Below are 27,023 nucleotides of genomic sequence, written 5' to 3' on the forward strand. Positions count from 1 at the left end.
TCGATTGATCAATGTTTCACACGGGAAACTAATACTTAGACAATCCCAATTTTTAACTCCCATTTGATCGGTTCGTGTTTGTCCTTTTTTCTGCAATGTAACCAATTGCAGGTAACCAATCACAAGGCAGCAGTGCAAACAACGGAGGACATGGCAGTCTCCAGAGGCGGGACTCTACACACCATGTTATTCCCAAGACCAATCATCTGGTGATCTCCGGGGGTGACGGCTACGAGGACTTCCGGCTGACCAATAGCAGCGAGACAGTGGGGAGGGATGACAGCACCAACCACCTGCTGCTGTGGAGGGTCTAGGTCCTAGGACCGATGAACCCTTGTCAACAGTATCCTGTTGACCCCTCAAGCTCAGCATTTGTTTTAGAAATGCACACAACACTGCCCTTTGCTTTGTGTGACCCCCCCCCTACACCTGAATATTTATATTTATTGTGTCTTGTGTTTGGCGCGGTCTCTATGTGCATAGTGGCCATGGACAGTCTCCTGGACAGACTCCCTCTGGGGAACAGGTTTCTTCTTTTCAATGTTGTGTGCATCATTCCTCCTGTGCGTGGTGTGCCCATGCGTGTGTGTGTGTCCTCTTACTAGTACTGTCCAGTCACTGAACAAACTTGCATCCAAATCAAAGAGAGGGGAAAACAAATAGTAATTTGTGACTTTCCTTCAGTATGGAAGATAGATAGAAAGACAGTGGATTGGATGGAAAGATGGAAAAAGAGTGGCACACACAACTCCAAGTGTCACACACAACTCCAAGAGAGAAGGAGTAAACTCCTGAAGGAACATGGCTGAAGCGTATGCTCCGAGATCTAATTCCACTCTAGCTTTGTAAAAGCATGAGACCGGGAAACAGGAACAAGGAACCACGGTCCACCGCCTCCCCAGCAAATGCACTCTTACCTAAAAAGGGGGTTGTTTTGATTGGAAAGGGTGTACAACATGACCTCTTGGGTCAATTTCACTTTATCGCTGACTGACGGACTGGATGTATTTCGCGGCTGCATCCCACCGTTAAGCAAAGTGCTAAATATCTACAAGACTTCAGTACAAGACTTCAGTACAAGACCAAAAGAAACAAAAAGGAGATGGTGGAGTCCTGTCAGATCAGCTACTCGACCGGAGATCAGTTATTCCTTGGAGCCACTGCTGTGGAGCTTGAATACAGCAGCCAGTCCTCACCCTGTTCCTATGAATGGTGAGACACACTATCCACACAACTCTGTGTCACTTGCCTAGAAAGGTCGCATAGAGAAGAGTGCAATATATGGTATGGTAATTTGACAAGGATGTACACTCATGCATAATTATACAAACTTACACACACAGGATTTGTACATATCAACTATTAGAAACCCGACTTATTTTTTGTTTTGATTTACAAATAATCACAATGTGTCTGTTTATGTCCTGTATTCTACATCGGGGGGAAACCATACAATTAAATGGACCACCAATGTAACCGGTACGAATGATATACAACTGAAATGGCTGTCTCTCAATCCTGACTTGCCTAAGTTAAGTATGCTGTTAACTGCCATTGTATTTAAGCCCATTGGTAGAGCATTCCTTCAGGAGGTCAGTTGGAATACTATTGCTCACTCCCCAACTCTCTGGAGTGGAAGATATTCATGTACAGTATTTATGCTTTATTTTTTTCTTTATTCAAGCGCCTTTTTTGACCACTTAATTTATGGAAGTACGTAGCTTTCACACATTCTGTGGCAAAACCCTGTACCCGGTTTAATGTTGATATTTTTTTTCTTACACAAAAACAAGTCATAACTGAACAAAAAAAGACACACGCACACTGATGAAAAAGACTGATTGTGGATAAAACTAAAACATTCATGCATGTCCGTTCTTGCCGCAGATTTAAGGTCAGAACGTGCAGTCAATAGGCTAGAACATAATCCACTGCACGCAGACACCTACGCAAAACCATCCCCCCCAGTCCCACAGCAGGTGTTTCTGAAGTAAAAGGTGAGTAGCTTACACACCGACATTGACACACACACACACACACACTTTCCCTGTGTTTTAAGGGTTAAGTGGTGGTTTAACTTAATCCCTGAAAAGCCTTGGGAGACCTCCCGCTCTTTTCCACTGTCCATCTGGGCTCCTTCCACTCCTACAAACGTACTCCATCCCCAGTGTGTTAGCATTGGGCTAGCTCCCCCAGTGGTTTCTAATGTGAGGGGCTAATTGGATTAGCCGTGTTGATGGCTGTCTGCTGGGTAACTAGGTACTGGGCTTTCTGCTTCTGTACAATATAATGTGACGTCTGGTAAATGAAACGGCCGCCTTCTGAACCTACGAATGTTATGTTGTGAATGTAGGCAGGTGAGGAATTGTTTTATGACTTTCTGCAAATAAAGGCTAAACTCTACCAAACTAGGAAACGATACAGAGGGAAGGAAAAGATAGCTTTTCCCAAACAAATAATGTATGTTAATAATGTTATATGGTTGATTGTATGTTTCCAGTGCCAAGTGCTGTCTCCCCTCACCCCACCCAGCATGTTTTTGCAATTGTAGTCACATCTGCTTTGGATTGTACTTTGGAAGCCAATTATCTATGAATGTGTGTCACAGTGTTAAGAGAGTAATACGTCAAGTTTTTTTAAGAACAGTGTGTTATCAGAGTGTGCGTGTATGTGCCATCACCTCCAATAGAGAGTTTGGGATCGTTGTCTACAAAGTGGGGCAGGCAGGTCCTCAAATCTCTCAAATTGTACTTCTAGCTTTATATGAACTAAAAAAGGCAAAATAAAATCCATTTTACATCAGTACAGTCACTTTCACCCCTGGTCAAGTGCATGATTTTTCTAAAATGTAACATTCAATGACCAATATATAAATGGATGGATCTTTTTTGGACAAGGAAAAACATAGATCCTAACACATTTTCACATTCTAGATATAAAGCACAAAATGCCACATTTGACCAACACCGCTAAAGGAGCAAGTACTAGAACATATTTCAACGTATTTCCATCTGGTCCTCTTAACTCACACTGAAACTCTCGCAGTAAGTTATAAGTGAGTTCTCTCTGTCTGTATGTGAACCTTTGAGTCTCTATTGATGTAAATATTTGGTATATATTGCCTTTTTCTGTAAATAGTACACCCATGGTCCTCAATTGTTGATAAAGACTCTAATGGCATATTTATATACATGTGTAGCCTATGTAACCCCCCTCGTGTCACTTAAAATGATATCTGAAGGATGAGCATGATAGACAGTACGGTCATCAAGATTGATTAAAAAAAATGGCGATTAGACCCCAAACTGTTCAAAGATCACAAATTCATGCCTTTCCTTTTTTGCCAGGGCTGGGTCATATACTAGCAAACCAACACATATTCTAGCAAAGGAAAATTATGATTACACCCATAATACAACTTATACAAAAGCTTTATCACGTGATCCTTTCTCATTTGTAATCATACCTTATCAGAGTTACTTAAGAGTTGCTGTTTCTGTTTTGTAGCTGTGGCATCCTCTTTGTAATTAAAACAGTTCACTGGTGATATTTTATATGCGGCTGTGTTTCTTTATATAAAAACTACAAATGGAAAACGTTTTTTGCCAGCATTAACATTCAGATTTGTAATTGAGTGGGTATCCCAGACCTTTTTGTTTTAACTCTGTTAATGCATGCTTAAGCCCACTTAACCACAATGAAGTGTATTGTGATATGATAAGACCATTCAACATGCGCCATCCTCTCTCCCTATCTGCGTGCACACGCACACAACAGAGAACCTCTGTGTACGGTGGTTGTGATTGCACGCTCACATCCATGCAAGCGCACTAGTGCAGCTCTAGTGGCGAATGAGTTAAGACGCACAGTCAATAGAGAAGAGCAACACAGGCACCCCCTTGTGTCACCTCGGGATGCGGGCTTCATAATGTGTCATCTATTTGCATCCCAACGCACTAGTTACGATCCAGACTAATTCTCATTAACCGAATATGTTTAATTTGTAGGTGAAGGGCTTATTTTGCCTCAACATTATGAGTAAGCTTTAAAGCCATTTATACATTTTATATTAGGCAACCACTTTCTTTACTTTACTCATCCTCTGTGTTATTACAGCCCAACGTGGGTGGGTGGACACGCGTTGATATGGTCCATCTCTAGTCCATCAGAGTTGAAATATTTGAGTTATCTAATCAAATTACTTTTCTTCAATGGTGAACGAGATGTAGCTGTCTTAACCATTGAGATGTGCTGCTGTAAAGCCAATTGAAGGGAACTTATAACTTTTAGGACATGAGACAAACGACACGAGAGAGGTCTGTCTCGTGCCTTTGTACCGGTCTCGTGAGACAGGTACCTGTCTCGTGCCGGTTGTCAGTGCAGGTGGCACCACGCTGGTACCCGTTCTAGTGCCATCATCGGCTGCCTGGCCCGAGCGTATTCCCGCATTTATTTTCCACTCGTCAACACGGGGACGAGGGAATATAGTTGACCAATAACACCCGAAAAGCAAATCGAGAGAGCCAAATCCCTCAAGTAAAAGAAAAGGCGCAGTACTAGCCACGCATGCAAATAGGCTCTCGCGAAAAAAAGATAACCGTGTGACACCGGGCGCACGAGGCACACATTGGCGTTCACGAGGAACACGGGTTTCAGTTTGCGGCAGTGACGTATCGTGATCTCATCGAGGGGCTGCTTCCACACAGAGGAGTCTGAGGGAGAAGGACCTCCCTTACCGGCACTGTGGTTTTTGTATTTCGAAACTTTTTTTTAATTACAGCTCTTGTCCTAACGGAACAGATGATGCCCATGCTGAATTATCAGTAATCTCAATCATATTAACCAACCTCGTCTGGTAAGTTTGGCAACTTTTTCTCTATTCGTTTGCGTTGTCTAGGCGAAACGTGTAACAGCTCGTCACGGCTTCATTGTTTTAATGGCATCATGGGTGATGTGTGTTGGTTTTCTGAAAATACAAAGTGTTATCCCTGATGTGTAAAAGTACATGTAACGTTATCCTCATACAACCCCCAACGTTGTGTACCACTATCGTTAAACCAGTTAAAACACCGTTATAGTCGTCAGGCGAGGATAACCATGGTTTTCTCTCGTTATAATGTGTAGAATTATTTTATTCTTACCATTATTGGTCCTCGATATAGACCAACTATTTGTTATCATAGGCATATGTATAGTTACTAACTAGGCTTGTGCGTGTGTGTTGCTTTCACTGGCAAACGTACATTGCCTTTTTTTCCCTCGTTAAACTGTGTCAGTAGGCCTGTAGAAGAGGCAACCCTGGCTTGAAGACTACCTGATATAAATGTACAAATCTGGAATCGCTCTTTGTCATCCGTCTCTCCGTTAAATGAGGAATTAAGAGGCAGACGGATGTGCAGAGGTCCTCAACAGAGGGTAGTAAAGCCACGCTTGAAGCACTGTCATGGGAACGTGATGACCTCACTGGTAGGCTAGTATTTGATCCCTAGCTACCCCCGTCTTTTTCAGTCCTCTCATATCTACGCCTACCTATCGTCTATCCAGCTATCCTATAGTGTTAAGCCTATTTCAAATAATGTAACGTATTCAATGAAATATAATAATCACATTTAAGTGTGTCTATGTTTCTTTGGATACTTTTGAACCGTAGTTCTTCCTTAAGCATGTGTAGACTTTCCACTGAAGCCATTTCTTCATTATTTGAAATTGTAAAACAAAAACAAACAAAAACCCTTTTTGAACCCGACGCTAGAGGCACTTTGAATGTCTTCCTCTCCTTTCCTCTTTCTCCAAATCTGAGAAAATGTGTAGGCCGAGTTTTATGGTTTTGCTGTTAATTGGTTTCTTCTTAAAGAGTATATAAAAAGGACATTAGAGATATAAAAGAAAGAAATGCTGAGTTTGTTCTCCCCATGTTAAAAGCTTGTTATGTGTTCCCAACCCTGAGAACAGTACACCAACCCAAATGGAGAGCATGTGCCTTCTCTAAATCAGACTTGGCCTCCCTTCACCTCTCTGTATCTCTCTCTCTGGCTCTCCCTATTTCCCTGGCCCTAACTTTAATTTGGAGGCTTTGTAATGATAGGTGTTGCTTTCACAAAAAACCAAACCGTTTTCACACACCCCACCCTGAATTCTTGTGAATTATATTTTGTAAAGAATAGAGCCAAAAACACGTGGGCCTACCTCCCTCCCAATCCCCAATGCAGTAATCAAGTATTTGAATGTATTGCAAAAGTGAAAAATTTTACATTTTGAGAGCTGCCTCAAACATATAAAATCTGTTGATGGTTAAGGAGGAGATTCATCTCTACAAAGTTTTTATGTGTGTGTGTGTGTGTGTGTGTGTGTGTGTGTGTGTGTGTGTGTGTGTGTGTGTGTGTGTGTGTGTGTGTGTGTGTCTGTGTGTGTGTGTGTGTGCGTGTGTGTCTCCAGTGTCCATGAGTGTCTGAAGGTGTGTGTTTGTGTCCATGCATGTGCGTGCGTGTGTGAGTGTGTGTATGTGTGTGCTTGTATACATGCGTGTCTTTGTCCATGTGCATGCACGCATATGTTAATTCCATGTTTGTGTATGTGTGTGTGCGTGCGTGCAACAGAATGCACCAGAGGGGATCAAGATGCTTGGCTATGGTTATCTACCGGGCCGGGGGTCAGTCAGTCGGTCTGTCTGTCCATCCGGTGAACAGGAATGTATCCAGATGATCGTCAGCCCGGGTGCCACTGCGCCCTGCTTCCATAAATCCATAAATGCCAGGCAGGAATCGCTGTGCCATGGAAATTCCCACTTCACTAACCCTGAATCCCATCCCAAGAAGCTAGAACTGGCATTTAGATCAGGATTGGTAAAGGATTGTATAATTAAAGAGGAGCTTAAAAGAAAATACGAGGTTGAGCACTTTCTAGTCATGCAGGCACGCGTGTGTCTGTACCCCGTGATTAAACTGACCCTTTTCATTTTTGCACTTCACCACAAGAGCTGTATGAAAATACATTTTTGAGTTGACAGACACCTATATAATAAACTATATGTCTTATGGTTGATGTAAGGAATAGGATTGAAAGTATAGGGTATATAATGTTTTTTAGAATGGGTGTGTGCGTGTTGTTGTAGTAGGTTTAATGGTGGGTCACAATTCTCACTGGACATAGATTAGTGGAACTAGGTGGGACTGCAAATACTTTTTTTCAATTGGCTCAGCATACGCTTTCAATAGAGGAAGTGAAAAGAGCTGCATGCTCCATGTCTCAGGGCGTTTTGTGGCTGAGACAGGGTGAAAGATCAGGCGATGCTTCCATTCCTATGTCTTTGTTAAAAGACTTTGGTTCTTACAGGACAGTTTGAAAAACGAAATCTGTAGTACTATTTGCTTTTCCTGAGCAAACACCCAGTCCCATCTTACCTTATTTAGAATGTAGTACTTACATTCTACATTTATCCATTCTTGTACAAATACACACTTGTTTAGGTAGGCAAGCAGGCGTTACACATTTAGACTAAAGTGCATGAGGTTTTGGTTAACATTTGTTTAACATTCCAACATTCCCATCCATCTTTCCAAGATGGAGATCCAATGGGAAAGTGGACTCAGTGACCCAGTCCTCCAATAAACTTAAAATAGTATTTTACAGTAACACTTTTCTATAATGGTTCACCACCTCCAGGTAGCCTATCTTTAGTGTATTTTTAGGAAGAAAGGGGAGAAGGAGTGCCACACTTTATTAAGTGCGTCACACACATTTATGTTATTTTTACTTCTAACTTCTTACTTTGTCTAACATTTAAAACTACCATACTTTCTTTATATTAGGTTGGGTTCTTTTTGAGTTTTGTTAAAGTGTTTTTCCCCCCAAATAGCCCTAGTGAGTAGTAATTATCTAAATCCTGGTCTTTGTTTGACAAATAGAAATTACAAATTGTTTTGTTGTGCCGATGTTGATGTGAAGGGGGTTATGACAGGCACCGGTGTACCTGTTTGAGCCTGCATGTTTAAGTGAATATTTCTAAAAGATGACTGTTGGCACACGACGATATTATTATGTGTCATGTGGTGTTTGCTCATAAGTTTCATTACAGATATTGCCAATGGTGCTTATTACCTAAAGTAAAATTCATTGAAACAAACTTTTAAAGTAGTCCAATCCTCTAAAGTGCTTCTGTCTCATACAACTGATGAAGGTGTTGAGGTTAGAAGTTAACAGCTGGCTGATTTTAAATGACATCATTTATAGCCAACAAATTCCATCACCAAGAGGAAAAGGAAACCTCCCTCCGTCGTTAAATGTATTTGTTACTTGACAAATGAATACCCATTAAATGATGCACATAAAAAACCTGAAAGTCCTTTGATCATGAAAATGACATGAATCGTGGCATTTTATTGATTCATTAAATCAAAAATCTTCATTTCAAAAGCTAGTTTATTAATTGTATCTCAGGAGTTCCACTGTGAGTCCAGGCTGAACACTAAATGTGAAAAAAACATCAAGATGACTGCTCTTCCTGGGAAGCTGCTCTCAAGCCTCTTCGAAATAAAGTTTTTTTCTAAGTGGGATGTGAGGTAGTGGTTAGGACATCCAAAGTATTTCAACAGATGTTTGGCCACTGATAGCGTCGTTCCCAAACCCCTTGTAGGCGCTCACAGTGCAACCAAAGAGACAATCCTCACGGGTGGCCAATGTGAACAGGGTGAACTCTGCTTATGTTTCATCACTTGCGTTGCCACGGTGGTGCACATAACAGGGCCGCCGCCACAGCTGGATAGCCCCTCCACACTAGATGACTCTCGGCTCAATGCAGTCCTCTCCTTAACCTCGGCGCACGCCGTGTGGAGAGGTGACAGGCGAGGAGCTGCAAGGCCAACTCGCTGGTATACTGTTCCACTGTGGAAAAACATAGCCTGTGTGGTGACATCATGGCAACCCAAGGACAGGCCTGAGTAAGAAGTAATACCATGCGCTGAGACAAAGAGAGAGAGACAGCTCCACCACCAGCAAGAAGAGAAGCTCGCCTACATATCAGACTTGCCCCCTCACCAGCCACCGCGACCACCATAATGAGAACATTGTCTATACTGTATAATAAGTGAGAACCTCTTGTCGTAAATCAGCCATTTGCTTGACGTTAATGGCCACCTCCATGTAAGCCAAACAGAGGGTATGGTTGTCCCTATCGCGTCGCTGCAATGTACGTGCACATTATCTGCTGGTCCTCCCGAGTGTCCGATGGCTAATAGAGTGTAATTACCTCAAACTGTTTTTGCAGGCTCAGTTCTTTTGAATTGCGTTTCACCACTTTTGGATCGTAATGAAACGTGCACTACGACTAGGTGCATCGTTTCCAGCTTACCACGCTAAGTAGTTCTGAATTTGAAATAAATGGATGCACGCACGTTATGGGGAAACACGTCTCTATTGGCGTTTGAATGGCTGTGTTTTTGTCTGCTCTATCTACCTATGTTATTACAGGGTTATCAACCTGGGCCTTTAGTCTTTGTTTGACCTGCATTTACACTCCTTTAAGCGTCCTATCACAGTGCAGGGTCAGCTGTTTTGCACCGCTTGCTGGAATCAAGTTTTCAGTGACCCACTCGAGGGCATTTAAGTTGGGCGGAACCATTTTGGTAAATGGTAAAAAAAAAAAAAAAAAGTTGAAACCTGTATGCCTTTTAATCCAGGGATGTGTGTGGTTGTGGAAGGCTTGAGTAGCTTTGGTATGATATGGTTTCCAACTGAAATCTGGACAATGTGCCAACAAGTTGGTTTGACCAAAATGTATTTCAGTTTAGAGTTTATACAATATCTGGATCATTTTTAGCCTTCGATGATTGCAGAGCATTGTACATAAGAATGAGTTCTTTTGAATTGTAGAGAGTTAAAAGTAGACTGTGGTAATGTATGCATGAACAGCTGCCATTTCTTTAATTGCCCTCCGAGTAAGGGTGAGCCCTAATGGCCCACAAATCATTACCAACCTCCACTTCCATCACTGTGGCACCAATCTTGGTTGTGTTTTGGCTTATTTTTGTGTAAGTGTAAAAACAATCTCCTTACAGTGGGAGAGTATTCATGTTGTTCTCTTCTCTTACTCTCTCTTATACCCTGACATCCCTCTCCAGGCAGACTAGTCTGGAATCATTCAGTTTCACACTGTTAAACTTTGTGAGAGATTCTGAAACCAGTTTTACATATTAATGCAGTATATTAATCTGTCAATACTTGACATGCCAGGACTAGATTTATATAGTTAGTTTATTGTTTATTATAACATTGTAATACACTTGTTGTAGCATACAGTTTATTGTTATACCACATTGTATTACACTTGTCAGATGAGAGCTTCCAGTGTGGCATCCTAGCTGGCAAATATATGACTTTAAATTTTTCTCAAGCTCTGTCCTGAAATGCTCCAGTATTTTGGTGCATTGTTGTTTCCTCTGTTGTGGTTCGTTACTTCCCACTCAATGTTACCAGTGGCCGGGAATGACATCAAGACGCCCAAAACAGCTCAAACCCATTGGCTGTGATTTTAGCGTTTAAACCCCAAAAACCAACCACATAATGGAATAATGTCCATGTTGTTCTCCTCTTGCCTCTTAAAAGACTGCTTTATTGTAGCTATTTATAGCAGAAGAAATGTGACTCGTCATTTTGCTGTTGTCGTGACTTGTTGTTTGAACCTGTCACACGGTGGAGTAATTACTGTTTTGCGCTTGTAAGCAAAAGTCATCATATTTGCCCCCTTCTCTCCCTCGTTCCTTTCCATCCGTTCCGGCCTGGTCTTGCATTAGTCTAGTGCGGTTTATACTGTCCTTTCACACACAATTTATTTAACAGTGTGCAGGGCTGCATATTGTTCAGACTATGTGGGAGTTTAGACTGCGTGTTACCTTCTTTATTGTGCTCCCTGGGATATTCTGGGCAGTTCATGTCTCGATATATCCTTTCCCCCCTCTATAGTCTTAATAAACGTCTTTTTAAGCATTTTAATTTGTTTTCCAAACACCCACTCTCCATCCCCAAATATACATTTCTGGCACAGAATTGCGAGTTTTTAATAAAGTGATTGCTTCAAACTCCAAATACAAGTTCAGCTAACTTCAACTTCAAACGGTATTATATAATTCCCTTTGAAATAAAGTACTGAGAGCATGAAAGTTATAGCACTTTGTGAATTCCTGATGGACATTAATGGAATGCCTTGCTGGTGTTGTTGGGAGGAATTTAAATGAAAAGACCCACACATCACAACCATAAGTACCAAGGAGTCAGTGTTCCGGACATGGGAAAAAAGTGACCGTTCAACCTACATTTACGAGCCCCTAGTGAACAGCAAGGGTTGATGGGGTTCAATGAATAAAGAGTTAAAAAAGAGCGCTATAGGGGGTGTAGAAAGGGGTACGGCCAGACTTACAGTGGAGGAGAATGAAGAGGTTGCATAACTGTAAAAGGGTTCACACAGAGCGCATTGCCAGACTGAGTGCAGATACAAACGCTTGTGAAAACTGGTTCTATGCAAGACATGCATTAAAGGTGGCAGAGGGACCCACGGGTTTCAACACATTGGATGTCAAGTCCCAACAAGTTGCTGTTGTCTCTGGATGTCAGGGCTTCATGGGAAAACCTCAGACAAATGGCACATAAATCCAACTGATTGTCCAAGCATGTAGTGATTGGCCGAGAATGGATCATTGTAGAAGTCATCATATTTGAGACTACTCATTGATCTTAGGAAGCGCTTATTGGTCACTAGGTCATTGCTCTTGGGGTCTGTAATTCATTTCACCTTGTGGCGTCATCTGACTTCAAATGCCCCCATGTCCCTGTTTGTTATATTGGCTCCCATGTACAAAACCGTGCATACCTGCAATATTAAAATACCAGAAACTTTCTTTCATAGTGTCCAGGGCACATTCTTTGACTGATCCTAATATTTTCCAAACATAACTTTTAATAAACAGAAAAACTCCACACCCAGTAGGAAATGGAGGACTTTTTAGATTCAAATTAAGATTTATTCTCTCATAACTACATCAGAGGAATAACTACAATCTAGTTCAATAACCAGTGCTATATGTTAACCTTACACTTTTGTAGGTCATCACTTTATTCAAGTCTCTAAATCATTGCAGTTTTTTATTGTGTGTGTACATGTGTGTGAGAGTGACTTATAATTAACCTCTTGGTTTGGTCTGTGGCATTTTAAGGGACGGTTCTATATTTAACGTGCTATCAGGCAGTAATGTGTGTGTCTCTCTCTCTCTCTCTTTGTGTCTCTCTGTCTCTCTGTTTTGGTTTAGGCTTCGCTGGTTCCTTACTGCTGTGTAGTACTTCCAAACTGGTGGCTTTGCAGTCACTTTATCATTCCTTTTGCTCCCTGAAATTATATCCAATGGACCTTGTCATTGCCACAAGAGCCCAGCAAGTCCCAGAATCACAAACTAATTAAAGTTTTTATTTCCTTGTTTGTTAGATGGCATACTTGGTACTGGGATGTAGTATTTTCCACCACAGAGAGATGTGGATATGTTGTGCAGAAGTTCACGTACCAGAGATATGTTGTCCAGTGGTGTATGTTTTATATGTGTTCTGACGAAATGAATGACCACAAGCCCTTTAAAGATGGTCAAAGTGGAAGAGTTGTATTACTGACCTCATACAAAACTATACACAACCATATGCACACCGACACACAGACTCACAGGCATGCACACATATCCAGTGACACATGCATGCACACACACATGCACGCACGCAAATCCTTGCACACACTCACAGCCGCACACACACTCACTTAGCCACTGTGGGCAGCAGAAACATAGGGGGGAATGTCCTATGGTCATAATGGGTGTGCCTGTGGTGAAAGTGACAGTATAAGACACAGGCAGGTACACTCCACTTTACCAGTCTTCTAGACTGTTTGAGTGCATACTGTGTGTGTGTCCGTGTGGCTGTGTCAGTGAGACTTGTTAATTTCACAGTAATTCTCAGTCATTTGAATACCTACATCTATATCTGCTTGATTTGAAGTTGATTTTTTTTAGATATTACTTTGCGTTTGAAGGGCTACTTTTGAAGACAGAGAGTGAGTGGTGTAGCTCGGTACAGTGGAATAGAGTGTGCGTACAGTGATTATACAGCTGTGATAAGCGACAGCGAGGGTGCATGAGGTCCTGACTCAGCATTGTTAGCAGCACACATAGCATCCTTGCTGGGTTGCCAAGGCAACTGGTTACAGTTACAAGTCTGGGGTGAGTTTGCATCCCTCTCCCGCCTCTGCGTCTTTCGCATTTACCTATTGCTCTCTTCCGTTTTCCTGAATTCTTTCATAAGTCATTTCCATCCTCTATTTCCCCCTGTCTTTCTTAACACTTCACTGTACTATTTGTACTGTAAATCTGTTACTCAACCATTCTCTCTTCCTCGTGCTCTTTTTTTTAAAAGTACCATACGGGTGAAAAAGTACTTACTGCAAGTTGAAGGGAATGTGGTTGCTGTCTTTCAATATATCTATGAAGGTTTACACTAAGTGTATACAACTATCTTGTGTTGTGCGTCAGTGTAAGACTTAACACAGCAACTGTACCGACCCACTGCATTTTCTTTGCTAAGACACCCTGTGGCTTGGAGCAATTTTGCAGCATTAGTGTGAAGCTAACCCTTTGGAGCTTAATGTTTACAACCCATTGCTTTAATTAAGTATCTCACTTTCTCAGTTTGGTTAATATAAATGTGATTTCAATGTCATATGAACTGAAATATTGCTGTCTTTTTTCCCAATCATATTCTTTGACAGTTTTCCATAAGAAATTTTTCACAAGTCAGCATGCGATACGGAAATAGCAGCAGAAAATCCCCGGTTGACACCTTATTGTCTGTAAAAATAACCTGAATCACCGTAAATGCTATTTGCAGCACCTGATGCTGCTCCTCACCCATGTCACTCAAGCCTGTGTGACCTGGGTTATGACGCAGGTGTTTGTTCCTGTGTGGGTGTGTGGGTGTTTCTGTGTGCTTGAGTTTAGGTGTTTCCCATTATATTTTCTAATATCAGGTGTTTTTTTGTTTGTTTGTTTTGAGAAGGGAGACTTGATGATCAATGATGCGTGATTATACATTCACAAATGAAGTTTGACTCTGGTAACCACCTTTTACGTGGAGGTAAAAGCTGTGTGTGTGAAGCTATGCTCTCCAATCTGACCAAACCTTTTGTTTATGTTTTATTGACCACGATGTGAAGTGTTTCTGTCTAACCGCCAGCCTCTCCTTGCGTTCAGATCATATGTTCATAGAAGAATACCTGGAAGAAGATGATGAACCGCCTTTGCTGCTCAGCTCTCGTCCTGCTCACAGTGAGTGTGTGTCGATAATATCCATGCATATTTGCATGTGGTTGAGGTGTGATGCTTCCCGCAAGCTACCCACTCCTTAACCTGTTACTCATGATTCTGAGGTGCTATGGGTGTGTGTGTGTGTGTGTGTGTGTGCGTGCATGTGTAACTCTCTGCTTGCATAACTCTATGCCTGCCTGTGTTGCTTCCAGGTTTTGGACTGTGGTTGGACTGCAGCAGTGCAGTGTCGGTGGGGGGAGGCGTGTGTGTGTCTGCAGTGCCCCGCTGGCCAGCAACCATCCAAGGTAACACAGCCATCTGGAGAGGAGGGAAGTGGGATTGGTGCACTCCTGGGTTCTCTCACTGTAAAATGGAAACACACTGTTATTACTGGTCACAAGATCAAAATCACATACTGTACTCTTACCGTACATTAGCTAGGGTCTACTTTTAAACAATTGTTTTTTGTAAACTGAAATGGTAAAATTTAAAAAGGTATCGGATATATTCACTCTGTACTAGGGCTGCTTGATTATGGAATGAATCATAATCCTGATTATTTTGGTCAATATTGAAATCTCGATTATTCAAACGATTATCTTTGAGTTTGAAAACATGATGCAAGGATTCATAATTTCTCTCCAAAAAAACACTTTGCAAATGAGAACTAAATGAGAAGAAATTTCCCCTTAAAAAATACACAAAATGGTCAAATAGAAAATAATGTCCAGATATCCAGCTGTTCTGAAATTTCTATTAAAAAAAATAGTTTAAACTCGATTATATTAGTTTGGTGATCATTTTACACTAAAATCGAAATTACGATCAAAATTTGATTACTCACCCAGCCCTACTCTGTACATGCATTTAAGCATGACAAAAGCATGATATATGACAGTTAGAATCTTTGAGAAACTCTCTAATTGTCTCAGTTTCCCCCATTCTGGACTTGTCTTGCCACCTCTAGGCGTGCGGACAGGTCAAAGCACCAGAAACAGACGTGCGATGCCAGTCCTGCCCACAGGGCACGTTTGCAGATGCGCTCGACTCTGAACCCTGTCGCCCTCATGCATCCTGTACGGACCTCCAGCGACAGGTGGCCACCCCTGGCAGCGCGGTGTCTGACACCGTCTGTGGAGACTGTCTACCTGGGTAAGCCTGAGACACACTACTTAATAACGTGCCAGTATGGTGTTGTTCCTGTGGTACATGTTTCCCTCTGACATATTTTGTAACTCATACATTTGTATATAAAATGTATTTCGTGTGTATATCTTTTACTGTAAGTCGCTTTTATAAATGTATACAATTCTGCTAAGTCTGCTAAATAAATGTATACAATAAATAATGCACTACATAAATAAATATGAGTTTTACTTGTGTATATATGTTTTTGATTTGTTATATATATATATATATATATATATACATATATATGTCTGCGTGTATGATCTTCCACAGATTCACCCCGTCTTCCGTAGAAAACGACGGCGCCTCAAAGCCGTGCGTGGAAGGTACGTAACGCGAGTCACGCGATGCCCTGCGGCTACAACCACCACAGCTTTCCCCATCGCCACCATGTCTTGCCCTTCAGCCCTCCATCCAGCCTAACTCCCCCTCTCCTCCCTCCGTCCCTCCGTCCCACAGCCGGACCGGCGGGGCACGTGAGGGCGGTCCGCACCGCGGGCAGCGGGCCGGCGAGCACGGGCAGCCGGTTGGCCAACGGTACAGCGGTGCGCGGCGCGGAGGAGAAGACTGCGGAGTACGCCGTGTTCGCACTGGTGCCCGTCTTCTGCGTGATGGGCCTGCTGGGCATCCTCATCTGCAACATCCTGAAGAAGAAGGGCTACCGCTGCACCGCCGAGAAGGAGGGCGGAGACGAGGAGACCGCCACACCACAGAAAGAAGGTGTGAGAGAGAGAGAGAGAGAGAGAGAGAGATATGCTGGATAAGAGGAAATGAGAGTACCTACCTGTAACACCTACATACAGCCACACATCAACGTGCATAGTTGTGCAAGCATTACCTGTTAAGTAAAAAACACACAGAAACCGTGCAACAGGCATGTTCTGTGCATGTGTGAATGCCGTCTAGTTCTCTCTGTGATGCGATCACATGGTACCAGGAATGCTTTTCTCTCCACTGAAATGAACTTTGACCCCTGTGGAGGTCATTGTGTGCTTTGTATGCTACTTATCCCTAAAACCCAGTTATTGTATAGTTTTTGCTTTACAATAATTCACTGAAAGAGTGAAAGAAAGTAAAAAAGAAAGAAGCAAACTAAGTAGACTGTGGACTAAGAGGACAGAGAGAGAGACAACAGACTAGCTCTGAATACATCTGAGGAATGAGGGAATGATGGACACGTCAGGCAGGCAGGCAGGCCGACAGACCCACATATGTAGATCAGAAGCACCGCTCAGCCAATAGAAGAAGTGTTCTATTACAAACGTCCCCCCATGGTTTCACCCAGCCTTTTGTGAAACATGAGAGCCCTTCGTTGGTTCGTTGGCCTCCTCAGTAACCGCATAGAACATTTCCCTGTGGCCCAGGACTACCAATAGACCAACCGATCCTCCGTTTCTTTTCAGTTGAGATCCAACCACAGATAATACGTCCTTACACTTACTTGCCTGGTTTCACTGGTAAGGCTTAATATAAAGCATCACCCGTTTCTACTTCTTTTCAGTGGCACCTGCGTAGGCCTCCACACAATGAGAGGCGTAAAGGCCCACATTCTTCCTTGTGCACTGACCTGTTTCTATATAGGAGGTGACGCCACAAGGACCTATGTGTGGATGAATGTCCTATCACCGTGCACATGATGAAACGTGACATGGTCCGTTGATTTGGATTACGGGAGCTGCTTATCAGTTCAAAATCCTGGGTTTGTCATACGTCAGTATCGCCTGTATAGTATTTAAGATTTATTTAATATCGGACTTAAGATCCTATCTTATACATGCTCGGTATCGCTCAGGTAGTTTGTTGGGTTGAGCAACATTACCAGAGGGTAAATATTAATGTTGAACCACTTTCCTCCTTACACCAGGCGCTGAACGTGCCCTGGTGTTATGTAACATTGGTGCGGTATTATGTGACAGGTAGTCAGGCAGGTTTGATGCATAAAATAGTTTCATCAGGCAACCCAGAGGCTAGTTCTATTTGTTCATTGCTATAATATTAAGTGAACGGATTACAGATCTGAATGAAAAACAAGATTAAAATGAAATCCTATTTGCCTCTCGCGGTTTGCTAAACTTGATACACAGTGACACCAGTAAATCAACATTGTGCCACCATTTCCAGTGTTTTTTATCACCATCTCAAGAGAGATCAATGACTATGCTTTAAGGGCTGATTATGGTCCCATGTTCACGCACGCAAGGGGGTTACGGACCCCTTACATCCTTGCGGACCCTCCTTACGTCCACCACAAGGGCCTGACGTGCGCCTCCCAAAAATTGTTACCTTCCATTGAGGCGATGCAGCCGCAAGGGCTGTAATTGGTCCGCTCACTAAAACCCGACGCAGAACCATAAAGGTTCATGACTGCATCGAAGTGTCTGTGTTGCGTGAATGTGGAACCATAATCAGCCCTTTAGTATCTATCTACTGCATAATTTTGTACTGCAGCAAAGACATTGCATCTCCGTTCAGCACATGAAGGTGTCATTGTAGTCCATGGGCTCCCTTTATCATTATCCCCTGGCTAGATTACAAAAACATGCATGACCCATGCAGACTTGTGACCTGCCATGTCCCCTATACATATGTTTTGGTCATTTTTGTTGAAATTCTCTTTAAAATCCCATCAGCAATGGAGGGAGGGTTGGGATATTTTTGGTTGATTACTTTCAATTAGGTTTTTTTAAAGACTTAATTATTACCTAATTTATTGATATGTTTCAGTATAGATCTAGCTTGCTATGATGTGCTACCTTGAAAAGTGGTTCATTCCAATCACTAACACCCCCTACCCACTGTACACGTCGGTCGACGGATCTCATTGACTTTGCATGGGACGCTCCCGAAATGCATTGTGGGGCCGTCCGTCAAGTCGGCTCTGTCTCTTGCGTCCAAAAGTTGAGAAAAGTTTAACTTTTCAGGCAGCGACGGACCCGTCACCCAATCAGATTGTTATGCAAATATACGCAAATGCACTGTCCAATGAAATCGCCTTTGTTATACAACCTGGGAAAACACATAGATGCATCAAAAAGCCCCCATCCGTCGACGGGTGTGTACAGTGGGCAAGAGGCGTAAGCCAAAGCAGTGTTTCCCACCCATAAACTTGTGGCAGCCAAAGTACAGCCAAAGTATATTTGGCGACCAATTGTTATTTTAATTTTAAAAAGTGTCCGTACGAGAGGCCATCTGCTATCAATAGTGTTTTCCTTACATTTAATATTTTTCTACGATTTAGAATGAGTCACACTGTATTTCACTGTAGAGCAGCCAGCAACACATTTTGTGTTGATTGCGATCTCTCAGATGTGCGCTCAATCTCTCTCTCAGATGGACACATTAACAACTTACCATCTGTAAGTTGTTAATGTATCTGAGAGTATCAGTATTGGGTATCAGTATCAGTATTGGGGATGCCAGAAATACCAAAAAACAAATAGAAATACACAGTCTACATCTCAACTCGTACTTGTGTACTATCTCTACCACGCTGTTGTAGAGCTGGCGGGACACACTTCTAAACAACGATTTTAATTCTTTGGGGCCATTTTGAAACATGAGACGTATCCTTTTTCATTGCGTTTTAGTTAGGCCATTGTCTCGGGCAGGGAACTTTGTAATTAACCTATTGAGTAGGAATATTGACCAAACGACAGCTCCTTAGAGCAGGGTGCTGCTGCTCAACTGCTGCACTTGGAACCCCCGTCGCCTTGGCAGGGAGAGCTATGTTTCTCATGTTTCAATGCAGTTGTCCAATTTGTTGCCCTTTGATTACTTTATCGACGACAGTAAGAAGTAAGAAATTTTGCCCTCCCCCTTCCATTTGCCTGACTTGATCAACATTTTACTTGATTGAGACCTTTTTGGTGTGGCTTTAGTGTTACTCGTGTGTGTTGGGGATGAGTAATAAGAGGTCAACAGGCTCAGCCTATCCAAAGCCAATACAAGATAAGGATTTGTCAGGCAGCTGGCATGTTTGAAAGTCTCAGGGCAATTTGTAATTAATGCTTAAAGAACATTTTCTGATAGAAGCAATACACATTACACAAACCACTCCATGCAATGGGGAAAATACTGAAGGGGGTTAATGTGGATAAAAAAGACATGCTCTCAATTTTAAAAATGACATTTTCATTGTGTCATTGCAGAGGGTAAAAAGTCAAACTGGTGTCTTCCTGTCACTGATCTGCACCGGTCGGTTTAAATGTTGCATTGCTAACCTCCTGTTGTGAAACTCAAGAAGTACCTGTATCAGGGAACCTCCCTCACCTCTCTCTCTCTCTCTCTCTCTCTCTCTCTCTCTCTCTCTCTCTCTCTCTCTCTCTCTGTCTCTCTCTCTCTCTCTCTCTCTCTCTCTCTCTCTCTCTCTCAGCAGGATCCTTCCTCTCTCCATTCAGCCATCTCTCATTGGTTCTTCACCTCCTCGCGTCCGAACACGACACTAACTGTCCATCTCTCCTTTCCCTGATCAATTATTCAATCAGGCCCTGTCTACCCGTTGACAGGCCCTCGTCTCCCCATGCCCCCCCTCTTTTCCCTGCTCGTGCTTCTCCTGCTCTTCTATCACTTTTTCCTCTTACTTGCTTTGTCTTTCCTGCGTTGCTCTCTATTCCTCAACCTCCCCTTCAGTAGGTTTGGCAACATTCTCTATTCACTAGGCTCCTATATGCTCCTATATGCAAGGGGTCCTATGTATAGATTCTGGTTACCAAAACATTTAATGCAGAGACTGCGGCTACTGCAAGCCACAGTCGGTCCGGTCTCCCCTGGAGTCGGGACCCCCTTCACCTACACAGTGGTTTATACCCCTCCCACTCCTCTCCTCATCTCCTGAACCCCTCTGTGGCAATTATGTGGATAAGCTGATGCAGTGGTGCAGAGATAAAGTAGCAGAGTTAGCAAATATCAAGGATGATAGTGTGCAATATCCAAATTGGTATTGGGTACAAAATACAATAATATAATTTACAACTGTTATTCTTTTCACTCCTTTCCTCTTCCCCTCTCCTCCCTCCCTCTGTCTCTCCCGATCTCTGTCCCTCTCTTTCTCTCTCTGTGTTGTTATATTACATAACGGTCCCTGTTGCAATGCGCTGTTGGTACGTTAGCGGTCGGAAGTCATTCAACATATAACCGTTCAGTCATTTAGCTGAACGGCTTTTGCTCCCATCCAAAGCGACTTCAGGCCTAGGTCATTAAGGAGCAGGTAGCTGTGCATCTGGCCCAAGGACACCTTCATGTTAACTGCAGACATTATGGCTGGGGGCATGGGGCCCGGTACCTTCCGCCTTCCTAGCACAGTGTGACTGCAACGTTACAGACAAAGCTTCCACCACTGCACTTTCTCATCCTCATGGTCTCCACTGAAGGGGAACCCGGGGCTGGAGTATAGCGGGGCCAGCCTTTGAGTCACCCAGTGGCTGCAGCATAACCTCACACTACAGCAGGCCTGCAGATAGCCCCGCGGGATTGGCCCATTACATTTCCTACGCAGGGGAAGGGAAATGCGACAGAGCACCACTCATGTCTGGCAGGAAGTGCTACGTCAGAGTATCGTTAGTCGGAATACAATAGAGAGACATCTAGAAGTCATGTCGGCGACAGAACTTTAAATGCTAAATGTTTTCTGTAGTATATCCAGCTTTACAGATTCTATGCATTTTTTAAACCTGGGTGGGTTTCTATGTGGTATTCAAACTGGAATGACCTAGTTGAGCAGACCTGAAACCAAGACTAAGGGTCTATTTGCATTGGAATAGGGGCTGTCTTTATCACACACACATTTGGCTAAAGTATAAATGAATGGGAATGTCAGAATGTCACAGGACAACTTAACATTGCTGTCCGCTCATAGCAACGGCCGTCGTGGAGACAGAGACTTTTGTTAAGGGCCCAACAACACCCTTACTTTTTCTCATGTGGAAAGACATCAATATATGTTGCATGCTGACGTACATCCTCACACACACACACACATACACACACACATGCTCACACGCTCACACACACGCACACACACACACACACACACACACACACACACACACACACACACACACACACACACACACACACACACACACACACACACACACACACACACACCTGTGCATCCAAAGACGCATTCTCCTGTCTGGAACAGAAGTAACTATGGACACATAGTCCCATTGACATACCACCAGGTTTACACAGGAACCCCTGTTAATCCACACACACGCACACGCACGCGCACCCACGCACACACACACGCACACGTTTCTCTGTGCTTCAACAGTGCTGACTGGAGCATGATGGGCCCCTCCCTGAAACTGCCCCCCTCACACACACATGCACCCCGTGCCCTGTCTGCCTCACTGGGGCTATTATGGGATGGCATGGAGGGTTACCAGAGGGACACATTTCTGGTTTTTAGTCATGCACACTCCGGATTTTTCCTGCTGCAGTGAGAGGAGCCCTTTATAGTGTGATTGATGTGTACCCTCCATGTCCTCCCTTTGTCTTCCACATGTGAAAGAGTAAGCACAAGTATTGTATAGTATTACATATGGTACACATTTCGTTCATTCAAGTCTCAGAGCTTCACATATTAAAACCTTTTGATACTTAATTTCTACTTCTGTTTGTGTCCCCACCCATTCTCCTTTTCTCTTTTTCTCTTTACACTCTCTGTCTTTATCCTCCCCCACCTCTTCCTCGTCTTCTCCCAATCTCTTTCTCTCTGTAGCCAATGGCTGTCCATACATACCGGACGACCCTAACGAGGACACCATCAGTGTCCTGGTACGCCTCATCACTGAGAAGAAAGGTAGGCTGCTGCTATTGAGACCCTACTGGCGTCGCACTCGTTTTTGACACAGAGGAGTCTGGTTGAAGACGGTACCGTCACAAAATGGAGGAGGAAAACAAACAAAACTTGACAATAGCCTAAGCCAAGCGACGTCTCACACTCACTACTGAGTAGGGGTGCACGATACTTCGACTCCATACCGATAATGCAATTTCACATTGCGCAACTACAAATTGAAAATGGCGTGAAGAAAGTGTGGTCTGATTGGATTGCATAGGTGTGTGGGCAGCAATCTGGGCCGACTTCTTGCCACGTCCTTACAACCATGTAATCACATCGCTACATGGCGCCCGCCATGAGGTATAAACCGTAGACACACTGAGGCTTGTCCCACGTCTTAAGTTCCCACGGTATTACCTTCAGTGTTTATGTTGGGCAATCGTGGCGGGCGACTGTTATTAAAAAATTAGTCATATGCATGGGGGAACTCCAACTACCCCTTCCAAGCTAACGGCAAACCTGTTTTATACAGCCTGTCAACAACAATGCATGACTGCACGATTTTGAAGGCTTTGAACTAATAATACCACTTAACAGCAAGAACACCATATGGGTTTCTCTTCCTCTCATGTAATCATGATGTACCAGTCCAATCTGACAGTGGAAATATACCCTTGGGTTGTAAGACGACTTTTTCTTTTGATATGTGATGAATGTATTATGGATTGTGTTTTAACATATGTTTAAGATTTAAAAATTAAGAACGATAGCACAATATTCATGAACAATATCGCCATATGATATTTCTTCAATATCGTGCCCCCCTACCACTAAGGGGCCACAACCTCAGATCTTTGTCACAGTTAAAGTGCCACTGTCCTTTCCCTCTCAGCCCAAGTGGCGCTTAGAGGTAAGGAGAATGCTAATGTTAAGGTTAATGCTAGCCATCACCACTGCCACTTATACTGCAAAAGAACATTTTAGCTATTTGAACAATAACCATTCACAATTTCTACTTCGTCTCACATCGGCCAAATATTATGTTAACACATCTATATTAAGTTCACGCATTAATTATTATTAATAATTATGCACCCAATGAAATCTGGCTCATCTCAATGAGAATGGGCAGTGCAAGCAGAGGAGGCCGATACAGCTGTAAACTTTCATTGTGTCGTTTTTATCCTGACTGTGATACAATACAGTATTTTAATGTATTCATAGTATTTTTTTTTTGCTGTGTTTGTGTGTTTTTTAGAAAATGCTGCTGCACTTGAGGAACTATTGCTGGAATATGAAACCAGTCAGATGGCCATGAACAAGAGCTCATCAATCAAGTAGGAGCACACACACACACACACACACACACACACGCACACACACACACACACACACACACACACACACACACACACACACACACACACAAATTATGCACCTGCTAGACGACAATCATACTGCCTAGTCATGCTTCCTGAGGTCAAACTAAAGAAGGGACGTTTTTAGACTGAAAATATAATAAGTGAAATATTGAAGGGAATCCCCTGTCTGTGATTCGCCAAGTCATGGTGACATTGAAAAGTTAGCAAGAAGCTCTATCGACTGAATAGGAGAGATAAGCCATGCTAAATTCTAATCATTGAAGTCCTATCTTACCCCCCATTGCCTCTTTCACTACTAATAAACATTGAGTAGCTGGTACTTTTTCCAAAATACAAAATAGCATATTCCTTTATTGCAAAAGTCTAACATTTGCTCCCAAACTATGCAAAGAGAAGGCAATGACTGCAGTCTCTTCCGTAGCCTCAGTAAAGCTTGTGAAAAGTGCTGAATAGTGAACCCAGTGAGTCAGTTCTGTTTGGCTAGCGCTGCTGTCTCCTGACATGCAGTAGTCAGCCACAGCTCAGTGGCTCAGTGATGCTCACAAAGCCAACAGATTGTCGTTTGTCTGCGCAACAGTTCATGTGATCTCTAGGATGGCGTTCCCCTCTGTGGCTACAGTGACAGTAAACCAGTAATCCATATCCTGTCTCTTTTGACCACAAATATGGCTCAGCAGCAGTAGCATCTGTGTTACATTAGCATGGATAGAGGCTGTTTTATTTTAAATCATAATTTATTCATAAATAATGAAATAAGTAATAAGGTGGAGGAGGGGAATGTTACCCTATGTCATGTTGCCAATTATTTGTTTGCAAATAAAGAACAAACATTTGCTGAAAATAAAAAACAAAAACAAAATGGTCATGGCCATCAGCAGCTCAATAGCGTACTGGAGCCAATGGGCTTTTGGTGTTCTACAACCTTCTAAACAAACATACATTCTCTCTCATTCTCACTCACTCACTCACTCAGTCATGCTCTCTCTCACACACACACACACACACACACACACACACACACACTCACACACACACACACACACACACACGTACGTGGCTAACGGAGGTTATCATGGGTCATTGGTGGTTATTCACCAGCTAGCATAAGAGCTGGGACCCACAGTTGCATTCATCTCTCTGGCTCGGTTGTTTTAACGGAGACAAAAAGACAATGGGCAGCCATGGAAGCTTTGAGCCGGGAGTCTCGTGCGTAACACAAACTGCATGTTGTCAAGCTGCATTTGAGGCGAGACACACAATGTAGTCGTCCACGAGAAAAATCAACACTTGATCCTTCATTAAATGTCAATCTATTGTATTCACCGCGGCAATGTTTTCTTCCCCCTTCCTCTCCCTCTTCCTGCGTGGTCCTGCAGGTTCCCCAAGCTTTCCCCTTTGGCTCAGTTCCGCTCGCTGCCCCGGCTGTGCCCCCACCAGTCCCACCTGCACACCATCTCAGGTCTGTCCGGCCTGTTCCCCAGGCACGGCTACCGCTGCTCCCGCTGCGCCCAGAGGAAGTGGCCCGCCATCCTGATCCCCCCTCTGGAAGCCCTCAAAGACCACCCCCTGAAGCCCCCACAGAGCCTGATCCTGCCCTACCTGGACGCGGGCGCCGACACCCAGAAGAGTCCCCTGCTGGGGGGAGTGTGTGCGGACGAGCCGAGGCTGCAGGCCGCGGTGCCGAGGGTGACACCGCAGAAGGTGGAGGAGAGCGTCGAGGGAGGCAGGGAGAAGAAGAAAGAGGGAGAGCCCACGGTGCTCTCTGTGGGAAGGTGAGGCATAGTGAGGCATAGGCCAACATCCACACTGAACAGAAAGAGGCACACACTTCACGAATGCAAACAGCTTGTGTTAAACACAGCTCCACTTGAAAAGTTGTTAAATTCTTTACTTTCTTCCTGATTTTACTGAACAGATTTCAAGTTGCCCAGATTACAGAGAACAGACCCGTCACGGTGGAAACCAAGACATCCACTCAGGAGCAACGGAACTCTCTTTTTGGCGGGAATCCCTTCTCCTCACTCTCAGGAGTCTCAAGGAGGTACATCCCATAATACTACCCTTTTCCCTTCCAACGTCTTTTTACATTGTATTTCTCTTTCCTGCCTAAGTGCCTGCCCGAGTGCTGTTGAGCAACCTCAAGGCTCCCATGTGAGCACAGAAGATCCTGTCTACTCCCTTGCATTCTGCACTTTATTGAATTATGTAACTGTAACATCCACTTGGCCCTATGTTGCCATGGTCACTAGGCGTACATCATTACACAAAACATGCACCATCCCAGGGAACCAAATCTCATGAAATGAGATAACAATGGATGAAATTTCTTTGACGTGGAGAAGCCTAGAGTGACTCTGTTAAAGGATGGGTTAGGGTCATAGAATAACCAATATACCAATTAAATAATGACAGGAATATTGCATGTCCAACCCTGGAGGTTTCCCATTTGATTCAGTCTTTGTTCTCTGTGTGTCCCCAGGTGAACAGAGGGATGCTGTACTCAAACGCTACCTCACTGAGGACAACCTCACGATCAATGGACAACTTGAAGGGACTCGAGTCCATGAAGGTCACCACTACACCAAGTCACTGAAGGGAGAAAACTAAATCCTCCTCACCGTTCATCTGACTGACCCTGGTTCACCTTGGGAAATGATATCATAACATCACACATATCTATTTGACTCATTTGTTACAGAGTTCGAGTACTTTTCTTACACAATCATAGAACCACCGGGAGGCTTGCTGGGCACCTGCCGTTCTGTTGCTTTATAAATTATTATAATTTATTATAATTATTTTATAAACCCATTTTGATGGGAAGGTGGGTTGATTAGTGAAGCATTGTGATTACTCATCTTTAACCCACACAGGGGGATGGAGATGATCGAAAGGCATGTCGAGGGTTAACACGGGGAATGTCTTAATGTATTGCCGCTTCCAAGAGAAAAATGTAAACCACATTCACAAATTGTAGCCCTCGCTCATGCCCACTTCAGGTCACTCTCTCTCTCACACACACACACACACACACACACACACACACACACACATCTATGCGTATGCTCATACACGTTTAGTTAGTGTTTGTATTATGTAATGTAGATACTATTCCCTGTGGGAGTGCAGAGGTTGTAAATATTGAGTACAAATAAGTACAAATAATGAAATGCAAGCCAAATTTAAAAGGGTTTTTTGTACATGAACAACACAATCAGTAATGATCAGTAAATACTTTTTTTTGCCATTTTCAAGGATCTTAGTCAGCTATTTTCTAAATAGCTCCTTAAGATCCTTACTCTTAAATTAACTTTACATGGAAGATTTATAAAACAAAGA

The 27,023-nt window shown here is 43.2% G+C and overlaps 2 protein-coding genes across 2 annotated transcripts in view; both read left to right on the plus strand.

The window, feature by feature from the left end:
- Window positions 1-3,547, plus strand: part of arhgef17 (Rho guanine nucleotide exchange factor (GEF) 17) — a gene marked incomplete at its 5' end in the record, with an annotated part of 56,987 nt that extends 53,440 nt beyond the window's left edge. The window contains one exon of the mRNA XM_084467008.1: window positions 112-3,547. Coding sequence (XP_084323134.1) covers window positions 112-314 — 203 coding nt within the window. The 3' untranslated portion in view covers window positions 315-3,547. The remainder of the gene's footprint in view (window positions 1-111) is intronic.
- A 1,252-nt stretch (window positions 3,548-4,799) lies between these two features.
- relt (RELT TNF receptor) lies at window positions 4,800-26,413 on the plus strand. The gene is made up of 11 exons (XM_084467484.1): window positions 4,800-4,855; window positions 14,274-14,348; window positions 14,540-14,632; window positions 15,295-15,479; window positions 15,789-15,841; window positions 15,975-16,235; window positions 22,240-22,320; window positions 23,561-23,639; window positions 25,061-25,456; window positions 25,600-25,725; window positions 26,164-26,413. Exons 2-11 carry the CDS (start codon window positions 14,307-14,309, stop codon window positions 26,165-26,167), a joined length of 1,320 nt encoding a protein of 439 aa, XP_084323610.1. The 5' UTR covers window positions 4,800-4,855; window positions 14,274-14,306; the 3' UTR covers window positions 26,168-26,413.
- Window positions 26,414-27,023: the final 610 nt, after the last annotated feature.

This window comes from Micromesistius poutassou (assembly GCF_964030765.1).
Source record: "Micromesistius poutassou genome assembly, chromosome: 4".
Lineage (NCBI taxonomy): Eukaryota > Metazoa > Chordata > Actinopteri > Gadiformes > Gadidae > Micromesistius > Micromesistius poutassou.

Coding starts and splice junctions, on each gene's coding strand:
- relt (XM_084467484.1), top strand. CDS start 14,307: ATGATGAACCGCCTTTGCTGCTCAGCTCTCGTCCTGCTCACA. Junction 14,633..15,294: donor CTGGCCAGCAACCATCCAAG/GTAACACAGCCA, acceptor TGCCACCTCTAG/GCGTGCGGACAGGTCAAAGC. Junction 15,842..15,974: donor CTCAAAGCCGTGCGTGGAAG/GTACGTAACGCG, acceptor TCCGTCCCACAG/CCGGACCGGCGGGGCACGTG.